This window comes from Schistocerca americana, chromosome 2, assembly GCF_021461395.2.
Source record: "Schistocerca americana isolate TAMUIC-IGC-003095 chromosome 2, iqSchAmer2.1, whole genome shotgun sequence".
NCBI classification, from domain to species: Eukaryota; Metazoa; Arthropoda; class Insecta; order Orthoptera; family Acrididae; genus Schistocerca; species Schistocerca americana.
In genome coordinates, this window is record NC_060120.1 from 616,793,358 (window position 1) to 616,810,341 (window position 16,984).

The window sequence follows — 16,984 nt, forward strand, 5'->3', positions numbered from 1 at the left end:
GTTTGCAGAGAATGCGGATTGCACTTTCGTCACCATTCACTGGCCTACATGCCACTGGCCTTCAAGTACTGATGGACTTGTACTTTCCAGTTTGAGAATAGAGCAGCTTCCTCCATGTGAAGTGTACAGGATTAATAAAAATGGTGGGATATTTGGAGACAGTGAAACATTTGCCGCAGTAATGGGGGTTTCTCTGCTAATACTGGCAGTAGGTGAGAGTCATTCTGTTTTCCTTTGAAACTATTCAAAAGTTTGTTGAGATCCTCACAAAGTGTAACAGTCTAGTATAAAGTATTTTCTGAACACATAGCAAAAGTTGTTAAATCCAATCACTGATACACTTTTTACTGTCCCTTAATCCTGGCTATCCATTCCTCATTTCTTTGGTTGACTCTCTTAACATACAAATAGGTATTCTTCCCTTCTATGTTGTCCTAATGCAGTATTCTACTACATTGATTTAATTTATTTACATGCTGCAGGTGAAAAATGTTCATCTTATATGGTGTAATTTGCTGTTGTTAAGCCAGCCTTATACCACTTCTGTTGTTAAGCCAGCCTTATATCACTTTACTTACTGAAAGGGCAGTTTCTGTACATGGGCTATTACCTGTATTTGTCACACTTACAGCATGGATGGTCTGCAAGTGGACACAGGCGTCCAATGAAAACTGGTCACAATCAAGGAATAAAAAATAGATACTTCTCCATGCAACTTATGATGAAGCTACAACCAGTTATTTAACTTACATTACCTTGTAGTTGCATGTATTTGGATGTTTATGCATTTACTAGAAAAGGAGCAAAAGCTCAAAGCTACTGTGAATAATGGCTTCTGTTTTGCAGTGTTACGTACTACTGTCAATGACTCACAATTTAGGCAAATTCATCTTTATAACAGAAAGTACTACAAACACAAAAAAAAACCTCAAGACATTTTTGAACATCATGCTCTTCATTGGCAGACACACGTTTTGAATTAATTGTTGGCAGTATATTGTATCCGCTATGTTCCACTTTGTATGTGTGTGATGTACATGACTTGGTGAAGTTAGATGGATGTTTCTAGATTTATGAAATAAATAGGTATTCTGTTGCAAAACTTTTCGTTTTCCTCTTGATTCTTGTACAGACCTTATATGAGGACTGTTCAAAAAGTATCAGACCTTATTTTTTTGGAAACCAACAATGGTATCAGGACATTTGCAGTCTCTTTGTTTGTAGACATACGTAGTGTGTACACTTGATTTTTTTCGTGACTGCAGAAACAACCAGTCACTCACTATCCATGTGTAAGTGGTAGACTTCAGGTTTTGTACTGTGGACAAGATGAAAGAAAAGTTGAAAAATTTAACTGCATCAGATTTCGTTTTAAGCTTGGTGATTCTCAAGTTGAAACAATTGGTGATTCTCAAGTTGAAACAATCCACAAGATTTGACAAGTGTTTGTAGACAAAATCACACAGATAAAGAAGTGGTGCAACTGCTTCAAAGGTGGCTGCTCATTAGTGGAAAGTGAAGCATGTCCAGGTAGGCCCTCAACATCTGCAGATGAGGTTCTTATTGATCATGTGTGGACCCTGATGATGCAGAATAGATGAATCATGATCAGAGAACTTGCAGATGAGGTTCAAATTAGTACTTGATCCATTCATTCCATTTTAAAGGAACATTTGGACCTCAGGAGGATCTCAGCAAAATTTGTGCCAAAGTTGCTAACAACTGAGCAGTAACCCCAACTTTATTAACCCATAGATCACTGGTGATGAGTTCTTGTTTTATGGGTATGACCCTGAAACAAAGTTCCAATCATCCATCATCCCTGAGACCCAAAAAAGTGAGGCAAATCCATAACAATGTGAAAGTCATGCTGTAAGTCTTTTTTGACTACAGTGGTGTAGTCTATCATGTGTGTGCCCCAAACGGTTCTGTCATCAATAAGGAGTACTACCAAGAGGTTCTGCATTGCCTCCATGAGGCAATGAGTTGCAAACGACTGGACTTTGGACAGTGGGCAGTTGCCACCTTCACCATAGCAATGCACCCTCTCACCATTCTTAGAAAATTCAGAGTTTTTTGGCCAAACACAAAATAGTTGTGGTTTGTCAGCTTTCCTGTTCCATTGACCTAGTACTGAGTGACTTCTGGCTTTCCCCTAAGCTGAAACAGACTCTGAAAGGCAGCAGATTTCAGAACAGGGAAGACATGCAGAATTTGATGGAGTAGCTGTGCAACATATCGAAAGAGGCTCTCCAGCAATGGTTCCAGCAGAGGCATTCACCTTAGGATAGCTATGTAGAAGCTGAAGGGGACTACTTTGAAGGTGACTAGTGTCAAACAACTGTATCTGAATAAAGACTGATTTTATAAATAAAAGTCAGATATTTTTTCAACAACCCTTGTGAAATTGTCAGTTACTAACTCTATCAACTGTTTTCATAGATACCTTCTACATTATAGATAGTTTATTCTCACAATATTTGACCATAAAATGCCATAGGATTAAATGTGTAACAATATTTTCTTCTTGTCCTTCAGTATAGAAATAAATGAAATGTAGTGAACTTAATTTCTTGAGCAGTTGATGTGTATGCTCACTCCGTCTCAAATGTCTGTTCACTTACACATAAATGTGCAAACTTCTGCAGCTGTATGTCCATTGACATAAAAGTTTCTGGGTTTGTGTCACTTCATCTTGTAAAATCACAATCACTGAATGAAACTGAAATTTTAGCCATGGTTGCAATGGCCTTCTAAGTCTACCAGTACTGCTGCAACCATGGCTTCAACATAATTTTATTCAGTGACTTTAATTTGCCTTATGATGTGGCACCATACTCTGAAAATGTGTGTGTTAATTATCTGTGCAGTTTCATTAATTTTAAATGCTTAGTTGTAGTTCCAGTAGTCTTTAGGTTATATCTGCCACCAATAATTGCATAAGATTTATTGCTGAAAGATTTATAATTACTTTGTTTGTTGTGAATCACCTATTCATATATTTTGTAGTTATCTTGGATTCTGTTATGAAGATGAATACCTGATCAGGTTCTTTGCATTCTTGGTCAAGGTTGATTTTTGATTTGAACTAACACTATCAACTCCATCAATAGTGTCTCTTGATCATATTACTGAGGAGGTGTGAAGTTAGAGTAACTTAGTTAAAATAGTGTCTAATACCAAAGTGAAAAAATACAGTTCACCTACATGCATTAAATAACATAAAGGAGAAATCAACTTTATTATTAATTTCACAGTTGCCTTTTGGATACCGGTATTGTAGCTATTCTTAATTTCATGCTTACAAAGAAAAATTGGAGAGAATTTCCAACTAATTCAATATAGTCAGTTTATGTTTCTTTTGCCTAGATGTACTGCAGCACCTTTTGGGCTGTCTTCAATATTTTTTTTGTTGATCTTCCTGAAAAGTTTTTGTGATATGATAACTTCCTGTGGAGGTTCGTATTAACTCTGCTTAAAGCTTTGAGAAAATTAGTGATGAATCAATGTCAATTTACATTACATTAGTATACACATCACAAATTTACAACTACATACATCATATTTCAAAAAGAAATGCTAGGATGAAGGACATATTGTGGAAACTTGCATACTGTGGGAAACAATGTCTGAAAGAAATAATTGCTATTAATTCTGAATGTAACTTTTATTTTATTTGCCCAAAAGTATCAAGTAAGTCAGATTTAAACATGTAATATAAAGTGTACATGAAATCTGATATTGAATACTTCACATATGAAATTTAGCCATTACCCTGTTGCTTTACAATATACTGCTTGAGGATGCGACACAAATGTTACAGTTGAACCATGAAATACTATATATCAGTTATTTGTTTTGTGTTGAAAATTAAGTCCACAATACTCTTTGGAAAGTAGGAGTTACACTGTTATATTTACCTAACATAATGCCATCAATTATTTTGTGCTAGTACAGTCAGAGAGAGGGGGAAGACTTACCTGATGATTTGATAGAAGAAGAAATTGAATTGAAAAGTCTTTTGGTAGGCTTAATATCAAATAAAAGCAGAAGATGTGGATAAAATTAATTGAAATTTCTAATACTATTGGGGAAAATGGCAACCAAATGACTATCCAAGTTGGTGTGTAGAATTTATGAGACTGATGACGTGCCACGAGACTCTCAAAGAAATATCATCCACATAATTCCAAAGACAGCAAGGGCAGATACATGCAAAAACTATCACACTATCAGCATAACATCTTATACATCCAAGCTGATGGCAAGAATATTATACAGAAAAATGGGAAAGAAAACTGAAGATCTGTTAGATGAAGATGGAAAGATAAAGGCACTAGAGAGGCAGTTCTGACTTTGCACTTGATAATGGAAACAAGACTGAAGAAAAATCAATATATGCTCACAGGTTTTCTAGATCTAGAGAATGCCTTCAACATTGTGATACTGTGCAAAATGTTCAAAATTCTGTGAAAAATGGGAGTAAGCTACAGGGAAAGATGGGTGATGTAAAAGGTGTACAAGAACCAAGGAGGAACAATAAGATTGGATGACCAAGAATGAAGTGCTCAGATTAAAATAGCTGTAAGACAGGGAAGCATTCTATTGTTCCTGCTGTTCAGTCTATAAACTGAAGATGCAACAACAGAAATAAAAGGAAGGTTCAAGAATAGTATTAAAATTCAAGGTGAAAGGCTATCAGTCATAAGATTCACTGATGATATTGCTATCCTCAGTGAAAGTGATGAATTACAAGATCTTATAAATGGAACAAGAACAGAACATTAAATGAAAGTTAACCATAAAAAGAAAAAAAGTAATGAGAAGTAGCAGTGACAAGAATAGTGAGAAGCTAAAGATCAAAATTGTCGGTCATGAAGTAGACAAAGTTAAGGCATTCTGCTACTTTGACGGCAAAATAATCCATGATGGACAAAGCAAGAATGATATAAAAAGCGGACTGTCACAGCTGAAGAGGGAATTCCTGGTCAAGAGAAGGCTGTTTGTATCAAAATTGAGCCCTAATTTGAGAAAGAAATGTCTGAGAATGTACATTTGCAGCACAGTGTTATATGGTAGTGGATCATGGACAGTGGGAAAACCAGAAGTGAATTAAGCATTTTAGATGTAGTGCTACAGAAGAATTAGGTGGACTGAAAGATAAACAACAAGGAGATTCTTCACAGAATCAGTGAAGAAAGGAACATATGGAAAACACTGACAAGAAGAAGGGACAGTGCAATAGAATATGTGTTAAGATACCCACAAATGACCTCCTTGGTACTAGAGAGAACTGTAGAGGATAAAATTGTAGGAAAGACAGAGATTGGATTACATCCAGCCAATAATCAAGGGCATAGGGTGCAAGTGCTACTCTGAAATGAAGAGCCAATTTTCCATCATTCTTTCATATCAGATTGAAAACTTCAATATGATACAGCAGTTTTCAATCTGAAATGAAACAAAAAGAAAAAAATAGAATAATGTTTTGTTCTTTGCAGGTGACAAGCTGTGTAAAATATTTCAGCACCAGCACAAAATAACCAATAATGTTATGCAATGTACAGGAATACGTAACACAATGATTACCTTATTTTTCAAAAGAGTATTATGGACCTGAATTTTCAGCACAGGATAAATAACAGACACATAATGTTTTGTTTCTCAATTGTGTAGTGTGTGTCACATCATTTAGCTAATTATGTATACTAACATAAATTAATGTTATATTATCACTATTTTTTTTTTTTTTTTTTTTTGTGTCCTACTCTGCATAGATAGAACACAATTTTTTTTCTCTCACACTGGTGGTAATGCAGAGACCAATGGGATGAATAGGTGTTTCCTGATGTCAATGACAGCAGAGTGAATGTCTAACCAAAAACAAGTCCAGGGTGTAGCAAAGTTGTCTTAAGTGTATACAATAGTTCAGGGAGCAATCCAAATCACAAGCTTAATACAAGCAAAGTCAGAACTCTACTGTCCAATGGTGAGTAACTAAAGCCTTCAAAGATTATTGAGAGGCTGATTGGTAAATATGGGGGGGGGGGGGGGGGGGGTGTTTGGGGGATGGGGAATGAGACCAAACAGCAAGGTCATTGGTCTCATAGGATTAGGGAAGGCTGCAGAAGGAAATTGGCCATGCCCTTTCAAAGGAACCATCCCAGCATTTGCCTGGAATGATTTAGGGAAATCACGGAAAACCTAAATCAGGATGGCCGGGTGCAGGATTGAATTGTTGTCCTCCTGAATCAAAGTTCAGTGTGCTAGTGGCAAATATGGGCTACAGTGTTTATAGGCTGTCTCATGTCAGTGGACGGCTTCACGTGGCATCTTGTGGCAGCAATTGCACCACTCAGGGGAGAAAGCTACAGCTGGACTAAGAAGCCCTAGTATCTCTGACTTGTCTTCCATAATGATAATAGGGCTGCATGAGGAATCCGAATCACTGTTGGATACTAAACCCTTCCCCCTTTAATTGGCACTTAGGACCAGAAATGGCCCAACCTGTGCTAACTTTGTCAAGGAACAGGAGAGAGAAGTGCCAGAATCCCCAACAAAGGCTCCTGCAGTTGTTCCTGGAAGTGATCAGCTGGGCCAGATGGTGGTGCTTGTAAATGTTGGTCTGTTGTCTGAACTGAGTGACTGATGTGATATGATGTTCTTCTGCAAAACGACTTTCCCTGTCAGATGGGAAGTTACATTCACCTGCTGATTTATGATCCCTGGACCATAAAGGCGATGGCCTTCTTCTCTCTGCAGCTGTTTCATCACCCTGTTGATAGCTTCATTTAATGACAAAGAGATAGAGGAAAACTTATAAAATACAATAGACAATAACAATATTCTGAGAAGGAAAGTTGGTACTTACCATGTAGCGGAGATGCTGAGTCGCAGATAGGCACAACAAAAAGAATTTCGGCCAATGGCCTCCGTCAACAATAGACACACATACGCCCACACACAAACTCTTGCAAATGCAACTCACACACATGATTGCAGTCTCAGGTAATTGAAGCCACACTGTGAGCAGCAGACCAGTGCATGATGGTAGTGGCGACTAGGTGGGGGTAAGGAGGAGGCTGGGGCAGGGAGGGGGAGGGATAGTATGGTGGGGATGGTGGACAGTGAAGTGTTGCAGGTTAGGCGGAGGGCAGGGGAGAGCTGGGGAAAGGGGGGGGGGGAAGTAGCAGAAAAGGAGAGAAATAGAGAGAAATAAATAAATAAATAAATAAAAATACTGGGTGTGGTGGTGGAATGACAGCTGTGGAGTGCTAGAATGGGAGAAGGGAAGGGGATGGATGGGTGAGGAGAGCGACTAACGAAGGTTGAGGCCGGGAGGGTTACAGGAACATAGGATGTACTGCAGGGAACGTTCCTACCTGCGCAATTCAAAATAGCTGGTGTTGGTGGGAAAGATCCATATGGCACAAGTTGTGAGGCAGTCATTGAAATGAAGGATATCATGTTTGGTAGTGTGTTCAGCAACAGGGTGGTCCACTTGTTTCTTGGCCACAGTTTTTTGGTGGCCGTTCATGTGGACAGACAGCTTGTTGGTTGTCGTGCCTATATAGAATGCAGCACAGTGCTTGCAGCTTAGCTTGTAGACCACATGACTTGGTTTCACAGGTAGCCCTGCCTTTGATTGGATAGGTGATGTTTGTGACCAGACTGGAGTAGGTGATGGTGGGAGTATGAATGGGACAGATCTTGCATCTAGGTCTATTACAGGGGTATGAGCCACGTGGTGAGGGATTGCGACCAGGAGTTGTGTAAGCATGGATGGGTTGGTTGTGTAGGTTCAGTGGACAGCGGAATGCCACTGTGGGAGGGATGGGAAGGATAGTGGGCAAGACATTTCTCATTTCACGGCACGATGAGAGGTAATCAAAACCCTGGTGGAGAATGTAATTCAGTTGTCCAGTCCTGGGAGGTACTGAGTTACGAGGGGAATGCTCCTCTGTGGCCGGACGGTGAGACTTTGGGAGGTGGTTGGAGACTGGAAAGATAAGGCACGGGAGATATTTTTTTGTACAAGGTTGGGAGGATAATTATGGACAGTGAAGGCTTCAGTGAGACCCTCAGTATATTTGAGAGTGACTACTCATCACAGACACTGCAGATGCAGCGACCATGGGTGGCCAGACTGTACAGAAGGGACTTCTTGGTATGGAATGGGCGGCAGCTGTCAAAGTGGAGGTATTGCTAGTGGTTAGTAGGTTTGATATAGGTGGAGGTACTGATGTATCCAACTTTGAGATGAAGGTCAACATCTAGGAAGGTGGCTTGCTGGGCTGAGTAGGACCAGGTGAAACAAGGGGATGTTCTTGAGGTTCTGGAGGAATGTGGATAGGGTGCCCTCACCTTCGATCCAGATAGCAAAGATGTCATCAAAGAATCTGAACCAGGTGAGGGGTTTAGGAGTCTGGGTTTTTAGGAAGGATTCCTCTAGATGGCCCATGAGTAGGTTTTTCATAGAGTGGTGGCATGCAGATGCCCATAGTTGTATCCCGGATTTGTTTCTAGGTAATACCATCAAAGGAGAAGTAATTGTGGGTGAGGATAGTTGGTCATGGCGACCAGGAAGTAGGTTGTTGGTTTGGGATCCATCGGGCATTGGGAAAGGTAGTGTTCAATAGCAGTAAGGCCACATGCATTAGGAATGTTAGTGTACATGAAGGTGGCATCAGTAGTGACGAGCAGGGCACCATGTGGTAAAGGGACAGAGCTAGTGGAGGAAATGGTTGGTATCTTTTATATAGGAGGGTAGGTTCCGGGTAATAGATTGAAGGTGTTGGTCTACCAGAGCAGAGATTCTCTCAGTGGGGGCACAGTAACCAGCCACAATGTGGCATCCTGAGTGGTTAGGTTTACGGACTTTAGGAAGCATGTAGAAGGTAGGAGTGCGGGGATTGGTAGGGGTGACTCCAGGGGAGGGGTTCTGGGATGGGCCTAAGGATTTAAGTAGTGACTGGAGATCCTGCTGGATTACTGGGATGGTGTCAGTGTGGCAGGGTTTGTAGGTTGAAGTGTCTGACAGCTGACAGAGTCCTTCCACCAGGTAATCCTTGTGGTTCACAACAACAGTGGCGGGGCATTCATCCGCGGGTCAGATAGTGAAGTTGCAATCAGTTTTTAGATGGTGGACTGTGGTTCTTTCTGTGGATGTAAGGTTAGTCTGTATGTTGAGGGATTTGGGGAATGATGGTGAGGCAAGGTGTGAGGTTAAGAAATTCTGGAAATTTAACAGGGTAAGGTTTGGGGGCAGTGGGTGTGGTTCACAGTTCGATGGAGGAGTGAACTGAGTTAGGCAAGGTTCAGTATTTGCCTTTGGTTGAGTCTGATTGGTAGAGTTATTGACGAAAATGTTTTTCCACTGTAGGGACCAGGAGAAGGAGAGAAGGCCTTTAACAAGTCCTGCATGATTAAATTTGGGAGAAGGGCAAAAGGTGAGGGCTTTGGAAAGGACTGATATTTCTGTGGGGCTAAGGCTTCTGGAGGAAAGGTTCATGACTGTGTTGCAAGTCTGTTTAGGTTCTGGATTCTGTGTTGTGGTGGGAGGGAGTTGTGGAGGGTGGTGATAGACAATAAATATTATTAAAGTAGGTGTAGATATTGCAGTAAAAGACACGAAAGTGACAAATTTTATATATGCACTCACAAATCTGAGTGACTTGGCTTGAAGCTGTCTTCCTGTAGGAGAAGGAATTAAAGAAAGAAAGTACATCAAAACACATTGAAGTTAAATGAGATTATGTCCATTCCCTAGAGAGTTAGGAATGGTTGAATGAGAGAATGATAAGATGCTAGATGTGAAATCTGTGTAATGAAAACAGGCACTGGAGTCAGATAACAAAACTTACATCATTACAGTTTGTGAGATCACGGTACTGGGTGCTCGTTGTACAAACAGCATAATTGTTCACTAGCAACAACATGACTTCTGCAAGCTTCTGAAGGTGAATCATACTAATTTACAAAGAGATGAGAGATAACACTTCAGTAACAAAATGACAGTGCTTTCCACAACACTGTCTGTGAAGTGAGGCCAACCAAGATCAGCAACTGAAGGGGTGGAATGTGGCTCTTGGTCCCATTTGTAAACTCAGGTGTCACACCGTTGTATGTGTCTGCAGTTCACAAGTAGGTCCCAACAGCCAGCGTAACAGGTGGAGGGAACAAACCATTGGTGCAGCCTCACCACAGAGGGGCCTCTTTGCCTCTCTGGTTGGGAAACCTGCTTGGCTGCAAATTCTTCGAACTAGGGAAAACTGGGTATGTCTATGCTAGGCTTGACCTTACATTCAAATGTAATGGTGAGGAACTGCTAAAGAAATTCACTATTTTGAGCATTTTCTTCGTGAAGCATGTGGAAAACATGCCCCTTCCATTTGATGGTCCTCCATGTAAACAATCATTCGGTGATACATGTGTTCTGGGGAAAATTAATTCCTTAAAATGACTGATTTAGTTTTATGAAAATGGCCTGATGGTTCATACCCCTGTAATAGACCAAGATGCAAGACCTGTCCCATACATCCTCCCATGACCACCTACTCTAGTCCAGTCACACACATCACCTAATCTGTCAAAGGCAGGGCTACCTGTGAAACCAGTGAGATCTGGAAGTGGGGCCACTTCAGTCTGTTCCCATTTTTGGTCATTATCTACCACCTATTGATGACTAATGTATTAGTGGAGGCTGTAGCAGCAGGTGGCAGGCTGTGGCACATGCTTGCCCCTGGCATTATTATGTAGGTCACGCCCAGCAGGCAGCTGTGTGGAAGGGGTGGGGGTATGGTATCCCTCAATGCAGCCAGAGCTGATTTTGATGCATGAGTAATTGCTCCCAGTGTCCAACAACCTCAAATGTTTGTTACCACCTGTTGCCAACAAAAATGCCTTGAGTTCACCAGGGGTCTGAGCCAAAAGTGAGCTCAAATGTGGGACCATGGGTAGTGGGCTTGCTGAGTTAGGCACAGCAGGTTGAAGGTGTGGGTCTGAGTCCATGTAAAACTATGGCCAGACTACATCCATTTATGGATGTGGACCAGAATGCACCGAGGAAGCTGGTGAGTGCTTCCCTGGACTGGCTGTCATCATCATCTTGTGCATCTTTGTGTGGAGCTCCTGACTATCCTCGTAGCTTCCAAACTGGACACAGGTTGGAAGGGGCAGTTGTCAGTTACTCAATGTAATTGTTTTACAGAAGTCCAGTTTTGCATATACCATGAGCTGAGGGCATTTGTCATAATTCAGGGTGAAGGTGCACCCTCTTTTGCAAATATTATGAACAGGGCACAGATAGTATTTGTTGCAGTAGTGGTAACCATCTGTGCTACATGTGGTAAGTTAGAAAGGGCATCAACAAGTAGCAGCTACATTGCTCCCTGGAATGGTCCAGCAAAATTGACATGCACTCTTTGCTGAGGGTGGTCAGGGCATGACCAAGGTTGAAATGATGTGCAGGGGCTGGGTGCTTTTGGGAGGAGGCTTGGCATTTCTGGATGGTGTGTTCTGTGGTGGCGTCAGTGCCAAGCCAATACACATGATGCCAAGCTATTGCCTTCATTCTGCATGTTCTCCAATGTGCAGGGTGTAGGAACTTCAGTATGCAGGGGCGGAGTGTGGGGGGAACTACAACCTGAAACCACCTGAAACTTCCATAGCTCAGGAAATGACATGCTTATTGACATTAAGCCTCTGCTGTCATGAAAAATAGGTGCACCATTCCTAATTGGCAGTTGTTCAGGCCAACCCCACCATACAGCAGACAACACCCTGCAGAGTAGTGGGGCATTCCCCCTTTTTTTTTTGCTACCTCATGTGCCATAAAAAGAAATTCATCATAAGTGTATTGTTGATTTATGTTTATGGTGAAACTCCTTATTTTTTACCTGCCAGACTCTGCATCTGAGCCGCACAGCAAGTGGGAAAATGAATCAGTGGTTGAGTGCTGCATGGTGGACCAATAATGGATGTCATAGGTATAATTTCTTAGGAACACCACTCGGCATTGTAGCTGGTGCACTATCTTATTGAGAAGTTTCAAATGGGGTCTGAACAGCGGAATGAGGGGCTTGTGATTGGAGATTAGGTGAACCTTAATACCATACAGATTCACTTTAATTTTCATGACTCCCTATATAATAACTGACACCTCTTTCTCAATGTGTGAATATTTTCTCTGTGTTCCATTTAATGTTTTAGATGTAAAGACAATGGGCTGTTCAGTACTGTTGGTATATTTGTGTGATAGCGCAGCACCAGACCCACAACTGATACAACACTGACAAATATTAAACATTTGCCAGCATGGGACATTTGTAAGCAAGGGACCATCCTAAGGCATTTTTTTAAGTGGGGAGAAAGTCATTTGGCATGCCTCAGACCACACACTTTTGTTACACAATTGATTAATCAGATATGAAATCTGGGCCGCATTGAAAATAAATTTTGTGCAATAATTTACTTTGCCAAGGAACAACTGTAGTTCATTGTGGTTCCCAGGAGCTTCTTTGCGTAATATATGTCCCAGATACTTGACACAGCTCAATAGGCCAGATGCTGCTCGGACAGCTTCTGTAGGACGTGCAGATACTTCTCCAGGGTGTCCCCATAGTTATCAGTCATCTAAATAATTACAGTTGGGGATACCTTGGATGAGTTGTTCAAGGTATTTCTGAAATACCATGAGAGTGCATGCAACCCAAAATGGCAACCTGTTCTAATGATGCGTGCTGAATTGTGTGTCACTCACTAAAAACTGTCTTGTCTGATTATCTACAGGTAACCAGAAACAAGTGACAGTGAGATCTACCTTAGAAAATAATGCCCCCCCCCCCCCCCCAGCCTATTTTGGCTACAATGTCTCCAACTTAGGAACTGGATACAGATCAACATTTGTTTGAGCATTGATAAAATGAGTTCCTTGTCCAGCCAGTGAAGCCGAGGGATGTTGACTCGCTTTTGTGTCATCCTCCACCTTTCTGCATCATGCGGATGCAGCAGGGGGGATCATGTAGTCAGCACACAGCACTCCCAGTTATTTTGCAGACTTTCCAGGCTGTGAAACAACTACTGCTTGGTCAGGTAGCTCCTCAATTGTCATTGTGAAGCTGAGAGCACCCCGTACCATGCAGAAAATATCCCTGGGAATCAAACTTGGGTCCTTCAAATGGCAGCCATCTATTCTGACCACTCAGATACGGAGGCAGAATCTTGAGCATTAATGGTAGACTGAAAATAATCATAAATTCTAATGAGACATTTGGCTTCTTATCTCCAACCATTGGCATTGCCCACTGGCTAGATGACACTGGGGATATGGCTCCCATATTTTGCAATCTAGCCTGTTCCACGTTAACTTGATAGCACATAGCAAAAGGCACTGGACTTGTTCTGTAAAACTTAAGCACTGCTGATTGCTTCAAAGGAGTATGTAGGCTTGGAAACCTGTTGCACAACCTATTGTAGGTTCACGCAGTTGCTTGTATTATGCACATAATGTATCAAGTGCTGTGAATGGTATCCCACTGAAGTGAGAATCACTATGACTTGATTCTGGAAACCAAAAAGCACAAAAGCATCTAACCCAAAAATGTTACTTGTCATTCAAGAGTTGACTACCAGCTGGTTAGTTGCCAAGCTACATTTTTTGTACTTATCTTCAGCCACAATCTGCTCCCACAATGGGATTAACTGGCCATTGTGCATCACACTCAGCATTGAGAGTGCCACAGATGTGGAAAGTCAGTGTGCTGGTACATGTCTGCATCAATCAGGGACAGTCATGCCTGTGTCTAGCTGGAGCTTTGCTGTTGCTCTATTAATTTCCAGCTGCAATATGATCTTATGCATCCCGTCTACTGCTACTATGATCATCGTAAAGATAGGGTGCAGTGCACTGACAGCCATTATTGCACTTGTTGCATGCCAACAGCTGCAGAAACATGCAAGGTATCTTGGTTTGTGGCATGCAAAACAGATGATGTCACAGACAGGCCACTGATGCCATTGATGTCATGGGCTCCAATCTGAACTTAATTTGATGGAATAAACTTTTCAGGGACCCTTCAGCAATGATGGGGAGGAAACTGGTGCATGAGCCTCTGCTCGCTTTGGGAAAATCTGGGAGCAAACAACGAGCTTCTGTTTTGGGTGCTTATCAATGACAAGAGCAGTGGATCACTACCTACTGCACTAACAAATGAATCCCCTGTCTCTGGACTACTGGGCAAACAGCTGCTGAGTAAGTCAGATAATGACATTGACTGGATGTCACCAGTTGATCAAAGAACACAATAGCCACTACTAACACCAAGAAAGTTGACACTAGAAGAATCTTGGAATATAACTTGTAGACACTGTAATTGGTTAGTTTTAGCAATTGTTAGAATATTGGTCAGGATTGGATCAGATGATTCTAAAGCCTTCACAATAATGTCTGTCAGTTGCAAGATGTATAATAACATCATGGATTAACAATTCTACATACAATGCACCACACTATTTACAGGAAAAATCACCCTTGCATCACTTATAAGTCAGCAGCCCATGTTGTGTATGATTGCTTACATTGCTCAATGCATTGATTAAACTTGAGCCTAGCTGCAATGACGGGCGTCTGTTGGCAGTAATAGTCAGTCAGCAAAACACAAACATAAGAAAATCTCAAACTACAGGGGTTCTAGTGTGGGCTTAGTTTCCGTAGCCCTTCCTACAGTTTATTATTAGAAGACAGCAAGAGTGCACACTGATGTTCAATGTCAGTTATTAAATTACCTTTCAGTGAAGAACAAAATAATGTAAATAGACCTCCCAACTGCTGTGTGCTCAGTTGAAGCAACTGAATGGTGGAGGAAGAGATGAGTAAACTGCATTTGACAACTGCTATTGGTTTTTTAGCAGTTGTAACAGCAATTTCTGCTGTTTCTGGTGGAATTCTCCCTGTTTTTCTTGCTCTTGCTGTTGCAACTACAACTGCTGCTGCTACAATTGTAGAAACTCAGGGTCTTTGCTTCACTGGAATAATTGCATGATGAGAAAGTCCTGTTTGCTACTTTTCTAACCTGCTCTGCGTGGGTGGAATACATTTTATGATCCTCACACTGATTGTGAAATAAACGTGCAGTTCCTAAGGTCAATGATGATGGAGTTCACAAAATGAATGGCTAACCAAACACAAGAGCAGAGTACAGAAAAGCTGTTGGAAGCATATACAATGGTCGAGTGAGCAACCCGTACCACAAATGTAATACAGTCAAGGTCAGAACTCTACTGTTCAGTAGTGCATAACTAAAGGGTTTAAAGGCTGATGAGAGACTAACTGGCAAATATGAACCGTTGCATTTATAGGCAGTCTCATATCTGTGGATGCATCCACATGACATGCTTCCGGAAGTGGCTGTGCCCCTTGTTGCAGCAAACTGTTGCAGCAGTATGAACGTCAAGTATCTCTGACCTGTCTTCGATATCAATATTTGGGCTGGGCGGAGAATCACTGGAGAAACACCCTTAAACCAAAGTCATATGAACATTGAAAAGATGCTATGATTTCACAAAAACTATTCAGTAAGAATAATAAGAAAGATAAATGAAGATCACACATCAAGTGCTGAAACATCTATGGGTTAATGAAAATTAAATTACTTGTAGTTTTTATCTCTAACAAACATTATATTTCCTTTCTCTTGTTAATATACATTTTTTTTATTTAGCTTTCATGAAAATGGTGGAAAGGAGCTGTATTTTGTAAAAGATAAATGTAAACTATCTTTCTCTTCAGTAGGTTGCACATTTTTGCATGTATTTGCTTTACCTTCATAAGGGAAAATGTGAAAATATTTTAAAGATACCATAAATCATTTTCTCTTATAATAAGATCTCACAGAAATACATTACATTCTAAACTAAATTGTAAATGCTATCAAAAATGAATCTGTACTCTCTTATCATTTTACACTTTTGTCAACTCTGTTGAGAAATACTTAAAGAGTACATAACAGAACATTTTTTTTTTTTTAGCACTAATGGTCATTGCTGCTGGACTTTATCGACGTTATTATGTGGCCCATTACTACACCCATGAAGAACTCCATGGGCCAATCTCAAATAGCTCACCAGAATTTGCCGATGATACAAACTATAATCTCTACTGGCCTTTAGTTTCGAGTACTAACATGAGTTCAATTGAAAAGTTGTCTTCATTTAATGGAAATGGAAATTTTATCACTGTCTCATGAAACAGACAGTGAGGAAGTATGGCTAGAAGAAACTTGAAGACTTGTAAGATGAACCTGTTTTGAAAGAATCTGATCAGGGTACAAACTGCAAAGCGTATGAAGTTATGGTAATTATAATTTAATGTAAGACATAATGGGCAGATTAACCTTGGAAAAGAAGTCCAAATAATCTTGGTATATTTCAAAACCAAAAGGTTTATCAGAGAAAGAGAATGGATCTTTGAGGTTTGCTGGTAGACCTGATGACAGAAACAGAATGGGTAACAGGAAAACAAAAATGAGACAGCTACATAACTTGAAGCAAGTGACTGAAACATTGGAACAGGAATACAAAAGTAACTCATAACATAGGAAATGGGAAAGAGATCAGAGAGGACAGTTCAGCAGGTCAAAGTAAGTCAATACATCATCACTGGCATAATTACTGCCTTTACTGTCATAATTATAAATAGAGGCAAAAACAATTTTGTGTTTACTGAGTTTGTTATCCATTGAAAGGAAAAACAATGAAATGCCTTTGTACTTGATCAAAATTGTATGTAATAAAGCAGTCTATTAGTAACTAGGAGTATTTGTTGTTTCATACACATATAAAAATAAAGGATCCTGTTTCTCAGTTCTTGGTAGTATATAGTTGAAAGAATTTGGAATTGAACATACATTAAGTTAGTCACCAATCCTCTGTTAGATTGCATATGTTGTTTGTTTCATAGCCTCAAAGGGAGGAGATCTTTGTGGTT

At 40.5% G+C, this 16,984-nt stretch overlaps 1 protein-coding gene across 1 annotated transcript in view; it reads left to right on the top strand.

The window, feature by feature from the left end:
* The window catches only part of LOC124594256 (insulin-like growth factor-binding protein complex acid labile subunit), a 236,441-nt gene extending 219,704 nt beyond the window's left edge, over window positions 1-16,737 (top strand). Inside the window, exons 7-8 of the mRNA XM_047132619.1 lie at window positions 9-212; window positions 16,027-16,737. Coding sequence (XP_046988575.1) covers window positions 9-212; window positions 16,027-16,244 — 422 coding nt within the window. The 3' untranslated portion in view covers window positions 16,245-16,737. The remainder of the gene's footprint in view (window positions 1-8; window positions 213-16,026) is intronic.
* Window positions 16,738-16,984: the final 247 nt, after the last annotated feature.